Raw genomic sequence first — 15,563 nt, 5'->3', positions numbered from 1 at the left:
CTCCCGCACCCTGAAATACCCGTATCGACGCTCCAAAGCGTCCACGATACGCAGGAAGAGCGGACGATGCATCCTAAACCGTCGCCGGAACAGGTTCTCCCCAAACCGTGGCTCCGGCGCAAAGTAATCCTCATACAACCGAGCGTGGGCAGCGAGGTGGTCTCGGGGTATTATAGTTCGACGATGGATGGGTCGAGGTACCGCCGGCGCCAAGGCCGCTTGTTCCTCCCTCTCCGCTGATTCTCGCACACGTGCAAGAATCAGACGCATCATGTGTTCATAATGCCCACCACTACCACTACCACTACCACTACCAGCCATTCCGGATATATAAAAGAAATGTAGAGAGATAAACTTGTTAAAACAAGTGGTGCGAATGAAATGCAGTTCAACGAGCCGTATATATAGAAATTAAAAATAATTAATGCAATAAACGGGAATTCCACGCGGACGTCCGTGGGAGTCAACTCAATGACTGACGTCCGCACGCCCGTCGGGACGGAATTCCGCGTAACGCCGCGGAACTGCGGTGTCCTCGGTGGAATTCCGTATCCGTGCATACCATGCACAATGGCGAACGTCCGCCGTGGAATTCCGGCACGCCGATCAAAATTCCACCGGGATGAGCGCCATTGCTGATGCTCTAAGGGCCCATCACATCCCGGGGTCCGACAGTATTGTGAGGGGTGAAATTTTACCTATGCTTGATTCAACTTCGTCCATATGTTTCATCTAGATATACCTACCCCTTTTAATTCAGAATGTTTGGATTAATATGTACTCTGTCCGCCCACAAGAATATGCATTTTTAGTTGAGCACGGATTTTATGCACAATTAGTAAAGTAAGATATATAGAAAGAAAAAGTAATTAAAATATTGTTATAGTAGAGAATGTGTCTCACCTTATTAGAGGGAGAAGAGTTTTCAATATTAGAGAGTATATATATTCTTGTGGGACGGACTAAAAATGAATGGAAACTCTTGTATAATGACAAATGATTGTAAAAATGTAGCATTAAACATGGAAAAGACGAATATTAAATATTGAGCTACTTATATAATGGAATCCAACAAATTATAATGATAAATATATATCCAACTCGAAAGGGAAATTTAATCATATGCCAAAAGTCAAATTACTAATTGAAGATGATTCAACTTTCTAACATTTCAGTGAATTTTTCATAATAATAAATGAATTATCTATTAAGGGCACGTTTGGTAGTCTAACTATGTTTCGGCTAGGTGGAATAAAAGTCATGATTTGTGCTAATTAGATACTCCCTCCGTCCACCATTAGGAATCTCATTTCTGGCGGCACAAGTTTTAAGAAATGGTAAGAAAAGTGGGTGAAAAAAGTTAGTGAAATAGGGGTCTCACATGGATATATTAGTTTTAAATGAAATATAAGTGGAATGAGTCAGTGGAAGGTGAGATCCTATTACCATTTATGATAAAAGTAAAGCGGGACTCCTATTCGCGGACGGACTAAAATGAAAAAAATGAGACTCATATTCGTGGACGGAGAGAGTATATCTTATTGACGTGTTTGATAGCTTAGTTAAAAATTCAGTATTTTCTTTGGACAAAAATTACCTCCATATTAATCATTTTGGTTAATATAGAGGGCATTAATGGAAATTCCTCCTACTATCTAGATTCAACCCATGAGGCAAATATTCTAACCCACCAAAATGGTAGGCTAGTTCTTCATAGTAAAATAGTAGCTTTTTTAGCGGGTTAGGCCATCTGCAACGATATCTCTTATCCGTCCTTTAAGAGCATCCGCAACGCGGTGCGGAACCGTCCCGCGTTTCTTTCCGGAGGAACGGAACGCCAGCGCGACGCGTTGCGGCACACCGTCCCGCCCCCAAACCGTTTCCATCTCGTCCCGTAACCCGTCCCTGCGAGTGGCGGGTCGACAAACAGGTTCCGCGTCCCGAAAGGTCGAGTCGCAACGTATAAGATGCTCCGCTCTCACATTGGCCGAATCGACAAACAGGTCAAACAGGTCAAAATATTCTGCGGCATCTACTCGACCGAAGCGGCGCACTACCAAAACGGAGCTTCGGGAGCCGACATTCTGAGGGTGGCTTTGCGCGTCTACAACCAGGACACCGGTAAACAATTCAAATATGTTGATATTTGGCAAGTCGTCAAGGACGAGGAAAGGTGGGTCGGCGGTGTCCGCTCCAGCTCGGGCTCAACCTCAAAGCGCACGAAGCATACAGCGAGTGGCCAATACTCGTCTGGTGACATCGGTGAGGGCAGCGGCGGACAAGAGGGTGCACCGCAGGAGTTTGCGGGCACGGCCTGCGCTGTCGCGGTATCTAGTCGTGGGCGCCGTCGGCCGCAAGGGACCAAAGCGGCTAAGGCGGCTAGAGCGAGGAAGGGCCGAGGCGAATCAAGCCAGGCGGGCTCGGGATCGGACTCGGGGGAGGCTCGAACACCCTTATGGCGGTGTACATGACGGCCACAATGGCGGACACTGCCCGCTTCTCGCCCTCCCAATACCAAGCCTGGTGGAACGGAATTGTGCATATGGCAGCACAACTTAGCCTTCTGCCTCCCCCTGCACCTCGACCGCCTTCGGAGGATGATTTGCCGGCGGAGTAGTTGTTTTATTTTCTTTAAATTTGTATTTTAAATTATGCAACGTTTAATTTTTTAGGATTTTAATTGTGTGTTTTTTATTTTTTAAAATTTTAAGTTGTAATTTTTTTTATGTTGTGTGTTTTTTAATAAAGTGTGTTTGTTTTAATTGAATTGGGTTGGAAATAAAAATAGAAAATAAAATTGAATGAATAGTAATTTAAGGAACGGTTAAGAAACGGATAAGGAACAGAGGGTTGCAGGTTCCGTTCCTTAGTTAAGGAATGAAGTAAAAAAGTACAGTGGGGTCCGCAAATAGTAGTTTAAGGAACGGTATAGCAACAGCGTTGTGGATGGCCTAACCGTCTATTAAATTACTATTCATGGGTCCCACTGTACTTTTTACTCCATCTCTTAACTACGGGACGAAACCTGCAAACCCTCCATCTCTTATCTGTCTCTTAACCGTCTCTTAAATTACTATTTATTCAATTTCATTTTTTATTTTTATTTCCAACAAATTCAATTAATAAAAAAACACACTTCATTAAATAAAATAAAAATACAAATTAAAATCCTAAAAAAATACATAATTAAATTTGTGGCAAAATAAATAAAAAAAGACATAATTTAAAATATTAGAAATTAAAATGCAAATTATTGACCATAAAAATTCGACAGGCGGAAGAAAATCTTAGTCAAACCAAATTTATAATAGATGCGTATGAGAAAAAGCAAACGTCATCGATCGTTGTTTGATGAAGTCCACGTTAGGTCATTCAACTCTGTATATTTTGATGCTCTAAATTCATTTTCATTTTTTATTTTTATTTCCAACAAATTCAATTAATAAAAACACATTTCATTAAATAAAATAAAATTACAACATTACATTCTTAAAACAATAAAATAAAACATAATTAAAAATCCTAAAAAATGAATAATACATAATTTAATTTCTACCAGCGATGATGTGCATCTACCTGTTGCCAAAGTTTGCCCAAATGTGCTCAATTAGATCATCTTGGAGTTGGGCGTGGGTGATAGAGTCACGTGTCCTTACCCGAATAGACAACCGTTCTTGTATAGACGGATGCACTCCACTTCGAGGCGAACTACTTGAGGTTGAGCTTCCGGGGGCTTCAGGGTCGAACCAATTTCTCGCCTCGGGTTCTTCGTCTTGGACAATCATGTTGTGCAAGATTATGCACGTATACATGATGTCGACCATGCTCTCCATGAACTACGTACGAGCCGGGGCTTTGATAATGTTGAAGCGCGCTTGGAGAACCTCGAACGCCCGGTCCACATCCTTTCGAGCAGCCTCCTGCTTCTGCGCAAAAAGAGCCTGCTTTGCATTTACAGGCCTGGTGCACGTCTTCACGAAGGTTGGCCACTTCGGGTAGATGTCGTCGGCAAGATAGTACCCCATTTTATAGCGCCGGTTGTTAGCGGTGAAGTTGATGGCCGGGGCTTTACCATCCAAAACTTCGGCGAAGAGGTTGGATTGGTGGAGCACATTTATGTCGTTGTTCGAGCCGGGGACCCTGAAGTACGCATGCCAGATCCATAGCCGGTAGTCGGCAACGGCCTTGAGTATAACCGTGGGGTGGGTGCCTTTGTGGCCGCTCGTGTACGACCCCCTCCACGCGACCGGACAATTCTTCCATTGCCAGTGCATGCAATCGACGCTGCCAAGCATCCCAGGGAATCCGTGCACTTCTTCGTGAAGGCGTAGCAGAAACTGACAATTTGTCGTGCTTGACCTCCGGAGAAATTCGTCGGTGAAGGCTGCCCGGACACCTTTACAGAATTGTATCAACATTCTCCCAGTGCTTTCTCCAATGCGGAGGTATTCGTCGAACACATCCGCCGTTTGTCCAGTCGCAAGCTGACCGATTGCTGCAGTACAATTCTGCAGCGTCGTGTGGCTGGGACGGCTGACGGCGTCAAACCTTTCTTGGAAGAACTCTTCCCGAGCCGCCAATGTATTTGCGATGTGGAGAATTAGCGGTTGCCGCATGCGGAAACGGCGACGGAAGTAGGTATCTCCCCATACCGGGTTATCGCAGAAGTAGTCGCGTACTAACCTTGCGGCGGCTTCCTCCCGGTTACAATGGATGTAAGTCCGGGAGCGTCTTTGGGGCGGCGCGGCTTCCTCCGCCTCCCGACTTCGATCTTCTTCAAGTGATTCTTCCATTATTCGACGCATTTGCTCATATGGATCCATTAGATCGATTAAATTTGGGAGAAGAATAAAAGAGATGATTTGAGATGAAAATTGGAGAGGAAAGAGAGAGGATTTGAGAGGTTTGATGTGTGTTTATGTGAAATGAGGATGAAATAAGAGTATTTATAGAGTAAAAAAATAAAAAATAAATAAAAAAAGGAAACCGGTCGAAAACAGTAATATTACCGTTTTCGAATTTTTAAAATTTTTTATTAAATTCGAATTTTTTTTAAAAAAATGAATTATTGCGTCAGCGTGACGAAACCCACTCGCGGGCCGGCGAGTGGGCGTCACACATCGCCCCGGAGCGCGCCACGTCGCGCAAGCGCGTGGCGAGACAGCTCGCGCGCTGTCTCAGCGTGACGGGGGTCTCGGCGGGATGGTGACGGGACGGGACGCTGCAACGCGTCCCGCGCCCATCTCGTCACGGAGGGACGGGACTCGAGCCACCCGCGTAACACGTTGCGGGTGGCCTTAGATACATTACACAGATCACTCAAAAAATTAACTTACTTATCAAACATATGGCAAAACCCATAAAAATCTCATTATCTTGTTGTAACATATCTATCGATACCAAGAAATCACATGGCTCTGATACCATCTTTCAAGGTTTCACAAACCTTGAGGATCGTAAGAGGGGGATGCCATAATTATAGAATTATCATCCTAATAAGGGAAGGAGAAATATACCAAAAGGAATTTTACTGATTTCTTATTGATTAAGTATGACCAGTCATCCTATGTCAATGGAGGCAAGCCCAAGAAAACGCCTAAACATTGGCAACAAAGGGCGAATCCAGACCCAAGGAAATAGCCATAAAAATCAATAATTAATCAAACCTGGGTATATTTTCCTTTCGATATTAAAATTATATTTCCATAATTAATTCCTTAGTATCTTATCTCCTAGTTTATCCAATACTTACAAATTTAGCCAAACATAAATAAATACTTATAAAAACAGAGTAGTAAAGGAAACTTACAAAATATATATTGAAAAACCCTTCCCGAGGGATAATTTACAATAGGAGTAAGGATGGAGGGATACAAGAGAGAGAGAGAGAGAGGGGGTTCTTATCTCAACACATGAGATTCTACTCTTTTCCTATCACAAGACCTTATTTAAAGACAACAAAGTCGGATTTCAAATCCGGATTTGAAATTTATGATTTTTCAGCTGACGTAAGGGCTGACGAAGGTGAATGCTGGCGAAAGCGAATGCACCCTTTATTCTTTCATCTTTCCACTTTGTTGGCTCTCATTTGCCTTATCTGGCGTCTTCTCGATCATCTTGATGAAGTTAGCAAAATTATCTTCTGTTGAGAAGCCTTCTTCTTCTTCGAATGGATCCTGAGCATCCCTAAAATTTTTATGCTCATTATTATTTGGAGAGAAATCTGGAGAGTTAATATCTGTATCTCCTTCTTCGTTTTCATCTTCATTTTCATCTTCATCCATATGATCAATGTCTTTTCCAATACTAGCCATATAATTTGCTATAAGTTCCTTCTCATTCATTTTTGAGATATTCTTCCTCAAGAATTCTTCAAAAGGAGAAATGTCTTTTTTCAGAGATTTATTAACTCTCTTTTGTTCTTTATAAAAAGAAACTTTTTCTTTTATTAATTGAAGAGTCTGGAGACCTTGGATATCTCCTGACTTGTCCTTCTCCATCATTGTAGGCCAAAACCTAGTGAAGAACTTCCTCTTAAGGCACGGAACATTATTATGATCAAAACCAATTTCTGGTTCCCATTTCCAGATCCACGGGATACCAAATTCTGCATAAAAATGAAGGGTCTCCATATTATGAAAAAGTCTATTTTGGTTCTCTGCTTCTATTAGTGCAGGAGAAACTTGTTTCCATTTAAAAAATAAGGATTTAAATTCTTCTGGAATTATTTTCTCAGAAGTTCCAAAGGTTTGCCACCAGTCATATACCCATGTTGGCAGTCCTTGTTCATAGACTTTTGGGCAGATTTTAATCCACCACGAATGTTTATGATAAGGATTTTGGTAAAAGAAGGTTTTATAATAAGCTTCCTTAATATCCCAGTAATTGAAGTTTATAACTTCCCTGCCACCATTATTATTCTTAATCTGACATTCTCTTTCTCTTAGGGTTCCAAAACCCCAATCTTCAGCTGTTATAATTTACTTAATAATTATCCTGCTAAAATTATAAACTTTAGCCTCCCTATAAGTTTTGAAATGCCTGATCTCACAAGCTCCCATACTTGTCAGGAATTCTTCATAAAAAATTCTTTTTTTATAAGAAGGAGCAGCATATGAGGCTGTATCCATATAACGCTGCATAAGCTTCCAAGGCTCTTTTTCCCATCTAAGGTCATGAGTTTCAAGGAAGATAATGATATCTTTGAAGGGAGAAGGAATATATTTTTCTTTTTCTTCTGATGAAGTTATTACCTCAGCATAGGATGTTGAACCTTGAACTCTATTAGCCCAAGATGATGTGGTTTCCTCATTATCCTTTTTTGAGTTCAGATATTCCTGAACTTTCTGAAGTAATTCTGGATTATCTTCCAGTTGGTCGATACCTGTGATATTTTCTTTAAAAAGTTTCTTATTACCATGCTGTATAATGGGGATTCCACCTCCTCTTCCTTTATAAAAGGAAGGGAATTGGCTCCTTTGGCCTCTTCCTCTGGGGAGCATAACTACAAAATGAAACGTTTTAGGTTAAACCAATGAGAATAATTATATTAATTTTGTCTTCACAATTTCTTATCAGTCTTTTGAGATTAAGAGCTTCTTCCAAGATAGGTCTGAGGGGAATGAAGGGTCTCCTTCTAATATAATACCTTTCTCTGTCAAGTTCTTCCATTCTAATCTTATAATTTAAAATCATATTTTGGAGATTCCGAATCTCCTGTTTATAGTAAATCCTGTAAGGATTAACCATTAGTAATAAATTCCCTGGTTAGGAAATCGGGTAAATTATTGTCCGATCCTTTTTTATAAATAATCTCAAAATCAAAAGGAGCAAGTTGCACTTGCCATCTAGCAAACATCTGCTTAGAAACATCGTGCTTAAAATCTTTATCAAACAAAAATTTTGCTGCCTGGCAATCTGTTTTTATTAAAAAACTCTTATTAAATAAATCGTCTTGAAATTTTAAAACGCATTTAAGGATAGCCAAGATTTCTTTAACAACCATAGCATAGTTCTTTTGACTACTATTCCATTTTCCTGAGTAATATCTAACAAGATATTCTTGTTTATTTTTGGGATCAATTTGTTTAAGGATACCTCCATATCCTATATTTGAGGCATCAGTTTCTATAACTTTTTCCCAATCAGGATTAGCAATTAAGAGGCAAGGGATATTTTTGACCTTCTCTTTTATCTTTTTAATAGCTTCTGTATGACTATTATTCCAGGGCTTAGGATCCTTCTTGAGCCTTTCATAAAGAATAGCTGTATCTTGAGCAAGATTTTTATAATAAGGAGAAATATAATTAATACTCCCTAGGAATCTTTGTAATTGAGTCTTATCCCTTATTTCATCAGGAAATTTAGACGCAAACTCGATGCTTCTATTAATAGGAATTATCTTTCCTTTCTCAATATTATGACCTAAAAATCTAACACAAATCTGAAACAATTTCATCTTAGATTTGGATATAACCAGGCCATTATTTGAGATAAGATTTTTAAAAATTCTGAGATGCTCAAAATGAGTTTGGATGTCTTTTGAAAAGACTAAGATATCATCGATATAAACAATGATGAAATCACTGTAAGGATTGAATATATCATTCATGATTTTTTGGAATTCTGAAGGTGCGTTTTTTAAACCAAAAGGCATCACCTTCCACTCGAATTGTCCAAAAGGAACATTAAAAGCAGTTTTATAAACATCCCTTTTATTAATCTGAATCTGCCAATATCCAGATTTTAGATCAAATTTTGAAAATATAATAGCGTTTAAAAGCCTATCTAATAAATCTTTTTTATTGGGCATCGGATATCTAAACCATTTCAAGGCCTTATTAAGCGGTTTATAGTTAATAACTAACCTTGGAACTCCTCTTTCTTGCTCAGCTTGCTTATTAACATAGAAAGCTGTGCAGGACCAAGGGGATTTAGAGGGTTGTATGAGACCCTTTTCTTCAAGACTTTTGACTTCCTTTTTACAAAGATCCAGATACTCTTTATTCATTTGACCTGGTCTAGCTTTAGTAGGGATTCTAGATTCATCAAAATCGTCTTCATAATCAAGGTTAACAATATGCTTTTTTCTATCCCAAAAAGCATTAGGATGTTCATTACAAATTTGTTCAGTAAAATTATTTTCTATTAATTTAATTTTTTCTTTAAGATATATCACCGAAATTTCCTATTATTCCTTTGTTATCAACTCTGATAGGTAAGATTTTCCTAAGGAAAGGAGTTCCTAATATAATTTGGTTGGAAATATTCTTAACTAAAAGAAAGCTATTAGGAATACAAGCTTTATTTTTACATATAAAGGCTTTAGGAAGTTTATAACTAATTTCCATTTTTTGATTATTAGCAGAGAATAAATTATGCGAGGTTTTTTCAAAGTATCTAGTAGGTATTAAACCCTCCTGAATACAATTAAGATCTGCTCCACTATCAACAAGAGCAATTAATTCTTTTTTATAGTTATTATCAATAAGAAGGATAATTTTTATAAACCATTTTTGAGAAGTGATTAATTCAAGTCTTGAAAGAAATAACCCTTCGTCGTTGCTATTTGAAGTAGAAACTTCTTTTCCTTTTTCAATTGTTGAGATACGTAAATCTTGGATCCTTAAGTTATTTCTTAGTTCTTTAATTTCTTTTTTAAGGTTATCTATCTCTGAATTTAAATCTTTTACCACTGGTTTATTAGAGTATTTTTGATTCATTAACCTTTTAACTTCGGCCATAGTATATGGCTCTGAATTATTATAGGTCATAGTATAAGGTTCAGAATCATCGTTATCTTTCTCAATTAAATCTTTATTTTTTAATTGATCAAAGATCTCAAGTCTTAATTTCTCATCTTTTATTGTTTTCAAAAGTTCCGTTATATCATTATTAGTTATAACATTTATATTACTACTACTTTCTACTTCATCCTGAAACTGGGCTATGATTTCGTAAAGATTATCACATTTACAAGAATCATTACTGGAATCTGAAACAGAACTATTTTCCGTTTCTTCACAAGCCATATCCTCATCGGAATTATGATCACTAAATTCTTCTTTTTGTTCTAAAATTTCTATAATAGAATCTTTGAGATCTTTATCTATCTCAAGATTGTTAATTTTTCTTCTTATATTTTTCTTATTTTTAACCCAGCAATTACTAGCATAGTGTCCTGGTTTTTTACAAAAATCACATATTAAAGGGATATTTTTTTTCTTTCTATAATTTTCCCTTTTTTCTCTTTTTTCCCTTCTTTTATAAGTTTTTCTAGTGGGGACATTATAATCTTTTCTTTTATCATATTTTTTAGTTTTTTCTTTTGTAACAGGGATATTTTCTACTCCAAATTGGTCACAGAATTGCCCTAATTGTTTCTTCTCATTAAGATTATTTTTCTTAATTTGCCTATCAAGTTTTATCTCATTGCAAAGGGATAATCCTTCCTGGATACAGAATCCTATTAATTTACCATAAGTAAAATTATCATAATTGATATTAATATTTCCTTGTCTTAATTGGGTTCTTACTCTTTCAGCAAAGAGATAAGGTAACCCATCTATAAATTTAGACTTCCAATGAGCACTATTACTTTCTGGGAGTTCCATAACCCTACTTAAAAAAGTATCTTTGTACCATCTAAAATTAGTAAGAGTTTTGCATCTTAAATTTTGAAGTAGAGTTCTAATAGTCTCACTATTATCAGACCATCTTCCTGTAAAGTGTTCCATAATATTTATGACAAGAGTATAAACAGAATTTTCTATAACATTATTGTCTTCTGTTTTTACCGAGGTAAGAATAATATTTCTATTTTCTGTGGTGAGATAATTATCCCACCAACCTTTTAACTGACCTGTAAAGCCTGCTGTTATCATTTTTGCAATTTGGCTATCAGTATTACCAAGGTTTTTTGCCACAGTACTATACATGAGCATTCTATGGATAATATTTTGAATGTGTCTATCGTTATAACCATCAATATTCCATTCATAAATATTTTTCCCATTATAAGAATTATTTATTGTATACTCCTGTTCTTCAATAAGGACATCCTGGGGGGTTGGTCTATTATAATAATACATCCTTTGGGTTGGTCTATCAGCAAATTTAACTTTTTCCAGTTTATAAATTTCTTCTATATTTTGACCATCACTATCAGTTTCCTCCATTCCTTTATTGAGAGTATTGATCTTAAATTTATTGAATTGTTTAATTATAACTTCTTCAAGGTTATCCTTAGCTCTCATTTTAAAATCTTTTATGATAGGAGGAGGTTGTATACTAGGAGTACAAACAACCTGTTTGACTTCTTTTTCAATATAAAAGTGTTCTTTAATACTCTTTAATTCAGAAGTTATTTTTTCAATCTTACCTGTTATACAATTAATATTTTCTCCAAGCCTTATAAGATAAAGGTTTGTAAAATTTCTTTGTTTAATTATCTCGTTAATATAACCCATGGTATTAATAAAGGATTCGTTATCAATCAATTTATGAAAAGCTTTAAAATACCTAATTTCATTGTCTTCTTCTATTTGAAAAGATCTATGAGGAGGAAAACTAGATTTAATAATTTCTCCTGTTTGGGAAAGAGTATAATTTCTTTCAATAGTAGAGATGTAATTTTTTACATAAGTATTTATGAACCAAGGAACAAACGAAATTTCAAGATTAATTTCAGCCAGTTCTTTATAAAATTTTTCAGCAAAATCTTTCTTTTCTTGGGAAGAGAAGCTGGTATCAAACCAATCTCTAAAATCTTTCCAAATGGGTTTTTTATAATCCTCCTGTATTTTAAGTCTGGCAGGGGATCCTTGACTAAAATCAATTTTTCTTTTATCCATTTTAATCAGAGAAATTAAATTCTGATACTGTTGCGTTTGGATCAACAGTATATATTCCTCTAGCAATATTATCTTCTTTTATTTTAATTCCTTCAACTTTATCTTCTCTAACTCCTGTATCTCTTATTCTGGAGGTAGAGGCTCTAGAGGACTCGGGATATTCAACCTTATAATTAGGGGCTATATAGAAATAATTTTCTTTATCAGATCTAGAGCATAAGCTGTCACTAGATCTTCTGTGATTTTCAAATTCGATTTGAACTTGCCCATCAGGCGTTTGAGTAATACTTAAAGGCCTGTTTTGAGTTCGAGGAACTCGTGGGACAGCATTCTCTATAATCCAGTTTTTAGGAAATTCAATTTCTTCCCATTTAATAGATCTTCTAGTAGTGATCTCAGATTTTTTAAAATTAGTTTCTATTAAAACAGTTTCATTTATAGATTTATCCTTGATTCTACATCTTGGGTTTAAAGTATGTAGCGGTTTATAATATATCCTGCTACAGACACATATAACCTCAGATCCTGAAGTATAATTATAGCCATGAGTTTTAACATTTAAAGTTAAAGCCTCATATATATTAATATCTGATAATGAAAGTTGTAAATTAGGATAAACATTAAAGTATACAGGACCATGAGCTAAACTTGACTGTATAATACCCATTAATGAAGAATTATAATCAAGATTTCTAGCATCTCTCAGGGCTGCTATAAAACTTTCTGGTAAACCTTCTAAAGTTAAAGGTTTAAAAGCAATTTGAACTAAACCTATATCGAACAATCCAAACAAGTTATTAGGCCAGCATAATTAATAAAGTCAGATAGAACTGGAGTTGTGTAAGGTAAAATGAGAATTTTTGTAAATTCCTAGATTGTCTCTTAAAAAATCAACATAAAAATATGACTATGATCTCTTTCATTTGATGCTATATATGTAAACGCACTTTTGTGTAGAATATTTTGTGATAAAAATAGTAATATTATATTTTTGAGAATCATCTTATAAGATCATTGGGAATAGTAATACTGAAACCATCCCTAACATATTTAAAGTATGAAATAATTTGAGTTTTTATATAGGGCATGTTAGATTGAGATTTTTTAGCTTAATTGAGAATTAAGATGCATTTTCAGCCACTCATCCACAACATTTTTGAAATGTCAACTGCAAGTAGATTATGTCAACTGCAAGTAAATTATCTCAACTCGGGGGTATTATCGTCAATAGCCTGCACATCAAATGTCAACAACTTATAGTTGACATTATATGTGTATAGTTGACATGAATTATATATGTAGTTGAGACTATATGTGTGTAGTTGACATGAATTGTATATGTAGTTGACATGGATTGTGCACATAGTTGACATTATATGCGTATAGTTGACATGAATTGTATATGTATTTGACATTGTATGTGTGTAGTTGACATGAATTGTATATGTAGCTGACATAAAAAATTTTAAAAAAAATTAAAATAAAAAAATATTCATTGAATAAAATGTACCATAAAATTACCATTCTGCCCTTTCATAATTAATTAATCTAAAAATATTTTTCGGGGGCAAATTCTGGACACTCATTTTAAAAAAATGAGTGGCTTATAATACTTTTCAATTTTCAATTAGGTCAAAAAATCTCAATCGATCACAACCCTATTATTATATATATATATATATATATATATATATATAAACACATGATTAATGTCGAATCCGACCGAACTAGAGACCAAAACCAAATCAGATCCAGCCATTAATCACATCCAGTTTTGGAATCCCAAACCCAACACACTTCTCTCTCTACAGTTCTCTCTGCAACAAACTTGTAGAAGAGGCCGCGGGGTTCTCCTATACCGGGCGTGGCACGATGGTGGCCGATACTGCCACCTCACCGACGCCGATACTGCTGCTTCAGCTTCGAGCCCCTCCTTCTCCTCCACCGTCAATCACACGCTCGACCTCCTCCACTCCGACGATCTCGACGCCAGGATGGAGGCGGCCAGGGAGATTCGCCGCCACACCAAGACCTCGCAGCGCTACCGCCGCCATTTCTCCGTCTCCATCGCGCCGCTCGTCCAAATGCTCTGCTGCCAATCCGCCGAAGCAAACGTCGCCGCCCTTGCCGCGCTGCTTAATCTCGCCGTCAAGGACATTTTGTGAGTGACCGAGCTCAATTGAAATCGTTTTTTGGTCATCGTTGAGTCTTAATTAATCTGTGCAGTGGTGAATTTTTGAGTCCTGAATTTTGGATTACTGGAATATGCGGATTTCAGATGCTGAAGAGTACAATCTGATGAGATTCTGGAGGCCGGAAGCAGCTTCTGTGGCCGAGGTTTCTTCTAATTGTGAAACGAAGCTGCTGTTTCTGCAGTTCTCACAAGGTCCACGGCCATGGCGGCTCCAAAATGTGAGAAAGGACTGAGAGGTGTGATATATATAATACTGGAAATTAAGGGTCAAATTGATGTGAAGTAATAGTAGATTACTGACCATTCACTTTAATCTCACTGCTTCGTCAAATTTAAGTGCCTATAAGATTGGTCCACCATCTGCATTTCTAATAATTATGTTTTTCAATTCTATGGCTTCTTACGCTATTAAATATATGTGTGAATTGGATGTATCATACATCTTTCAAGGTTTCACAAACCTTGAGGATCGTAAGAGGGGATGCCATAATTATAGAATTATCATCCTAATAAGGGAAAGAGAAATATACCAAAAGGAATTTTACTGATTTCTTATTGATTAAGTACATCTTTCAAGGTTTCACAAACCTTGAGGATCGTAAGAGGGGGATGCCATAATTATAGAATTATCATCCTAATAAGGGAAGGAGAAATATACCAAAAGGAATTTTACTGATTTCTTATTGATTAAGTATGGCCAGTCATCCTATGTCAATGGAGGCAAGCCCAAGAAAACGCCTGAACATTGGCAACAAAGGGCGAATCCAGACCCAAGGAAATAGCCATAAAAATCAATAATTAATCAAACCTGGGTATATTTTCCTTTCGATATTAAAATTATATTTCCATAATTAATTCCTTAGTATCTTATCTCCTAGTTTATCCAATACTTACAAACTTAGCCAATCATAAACAAATATTTATAAAAACAGAGTAGTAAAGGAAACTTACAAAATATATATTGAAAAACCTTTCCCGAGGGATAATTTACAATAGGAGTAAGGATGGAGGATTACAAGAGAGAGAGAGAGAGAGAGGGTTCTTATCTCAACACATGAGATTCTCATCTTTTCCTATCACAAGACCTTATTTAAAGACAACAAAGTCGGATTTCAAATCCGGATTTGAAATTTATGATTTTTCAGCTGACGTAAGGGCTGACGAAGGTGAATGCTGGCGAAAGCGAATGCACCCTTTATTCTTTCATCTTTCCACTTTGTGGGCTCTCATTTGCCTTATCTGGCGTCTTTTCTATCATTTTGATGAAGTTCGCAAAATTATCTTCTGTTGAGAAGCCTTCTTCTTCTTCGAATGGATCCTGAGCATCCCTAAAGTTTTTGTGCTCATTATTATTCGGAGAGAATTCTGGAGAATTAATATCTGTGTCTCCTTCTTCGTTTTCTTCTTCGTTTTCATCTTCATCCATATGATCAATGTCTTTTCCAATACTAGCCATATAATTTGCTATAAGTTCCTTCTCATTCATTTTTGAAATATTCTTTCTCAAGAATTCTTCA

At 36.6% G+C, this 15,563-nt stretch overlaps 1 protein-coding gene across 1 annotated transcript; it reads left to right on the top strand.

Annotated features, from left to right (window-relative positions):
• The first annotated feature begins 13,561 nt into the window (after window positions 1-13,561).
• Window positions 13,562-14,437, top strand: LOC121802406. The gene is made up of 2 exons (XM_042202113.1): window positions 13,562-14,013; window positions 14,079-14,437. The coding sequence occupies exons 1-2, from the start codon at window positions 13,562-13,564 to the stop codon at window positions 14,149-14,151; spliced, it is 525 nt and encodes a 174-aa protein (XP_042058047.1). The 3' UTR covers window positions 14,152-14,437.
• The last annotated feature ends 1,126 nt before the right edge of the window (window positions 14,438-15,563 follow it).

This window comes from Salvia splendens, chromosome 1, assembly GCF_004379255.2.
Source record: "Salvia splendens isolate huo1 chromosome 1, SspV2, whole genome shotgun sequence".
Taxonomy (NCBI): Eukaryota; Viridiplantae; Streptophyta; class Magnoliopsida; order Lamiales; family Lamiaceae; genus Salvia; species Salvia splendens.
Note: the sequence above shows the minus strand (reverse complement) of the source record. Positions and strands in the feature narration are given on the sequence as shown.

Excerpts from the sequence above, each read along its gene's own strand:
- LOC121802406 (XM_042202113.1), top strand. The coding sequence starts at position 13,562 with ATGTCGAATCCGACCGAACTAGAGACCAAAACCAAATCAGATCCAGCC. Across the intron at positions 14,014-14,078 it reads CTCGCCGTCAAGGACATTTT|TGGTGAATTTTTGAGTCCTG; the intron begins GTGAGTGACCGA and ends TAATCTGTGCAG.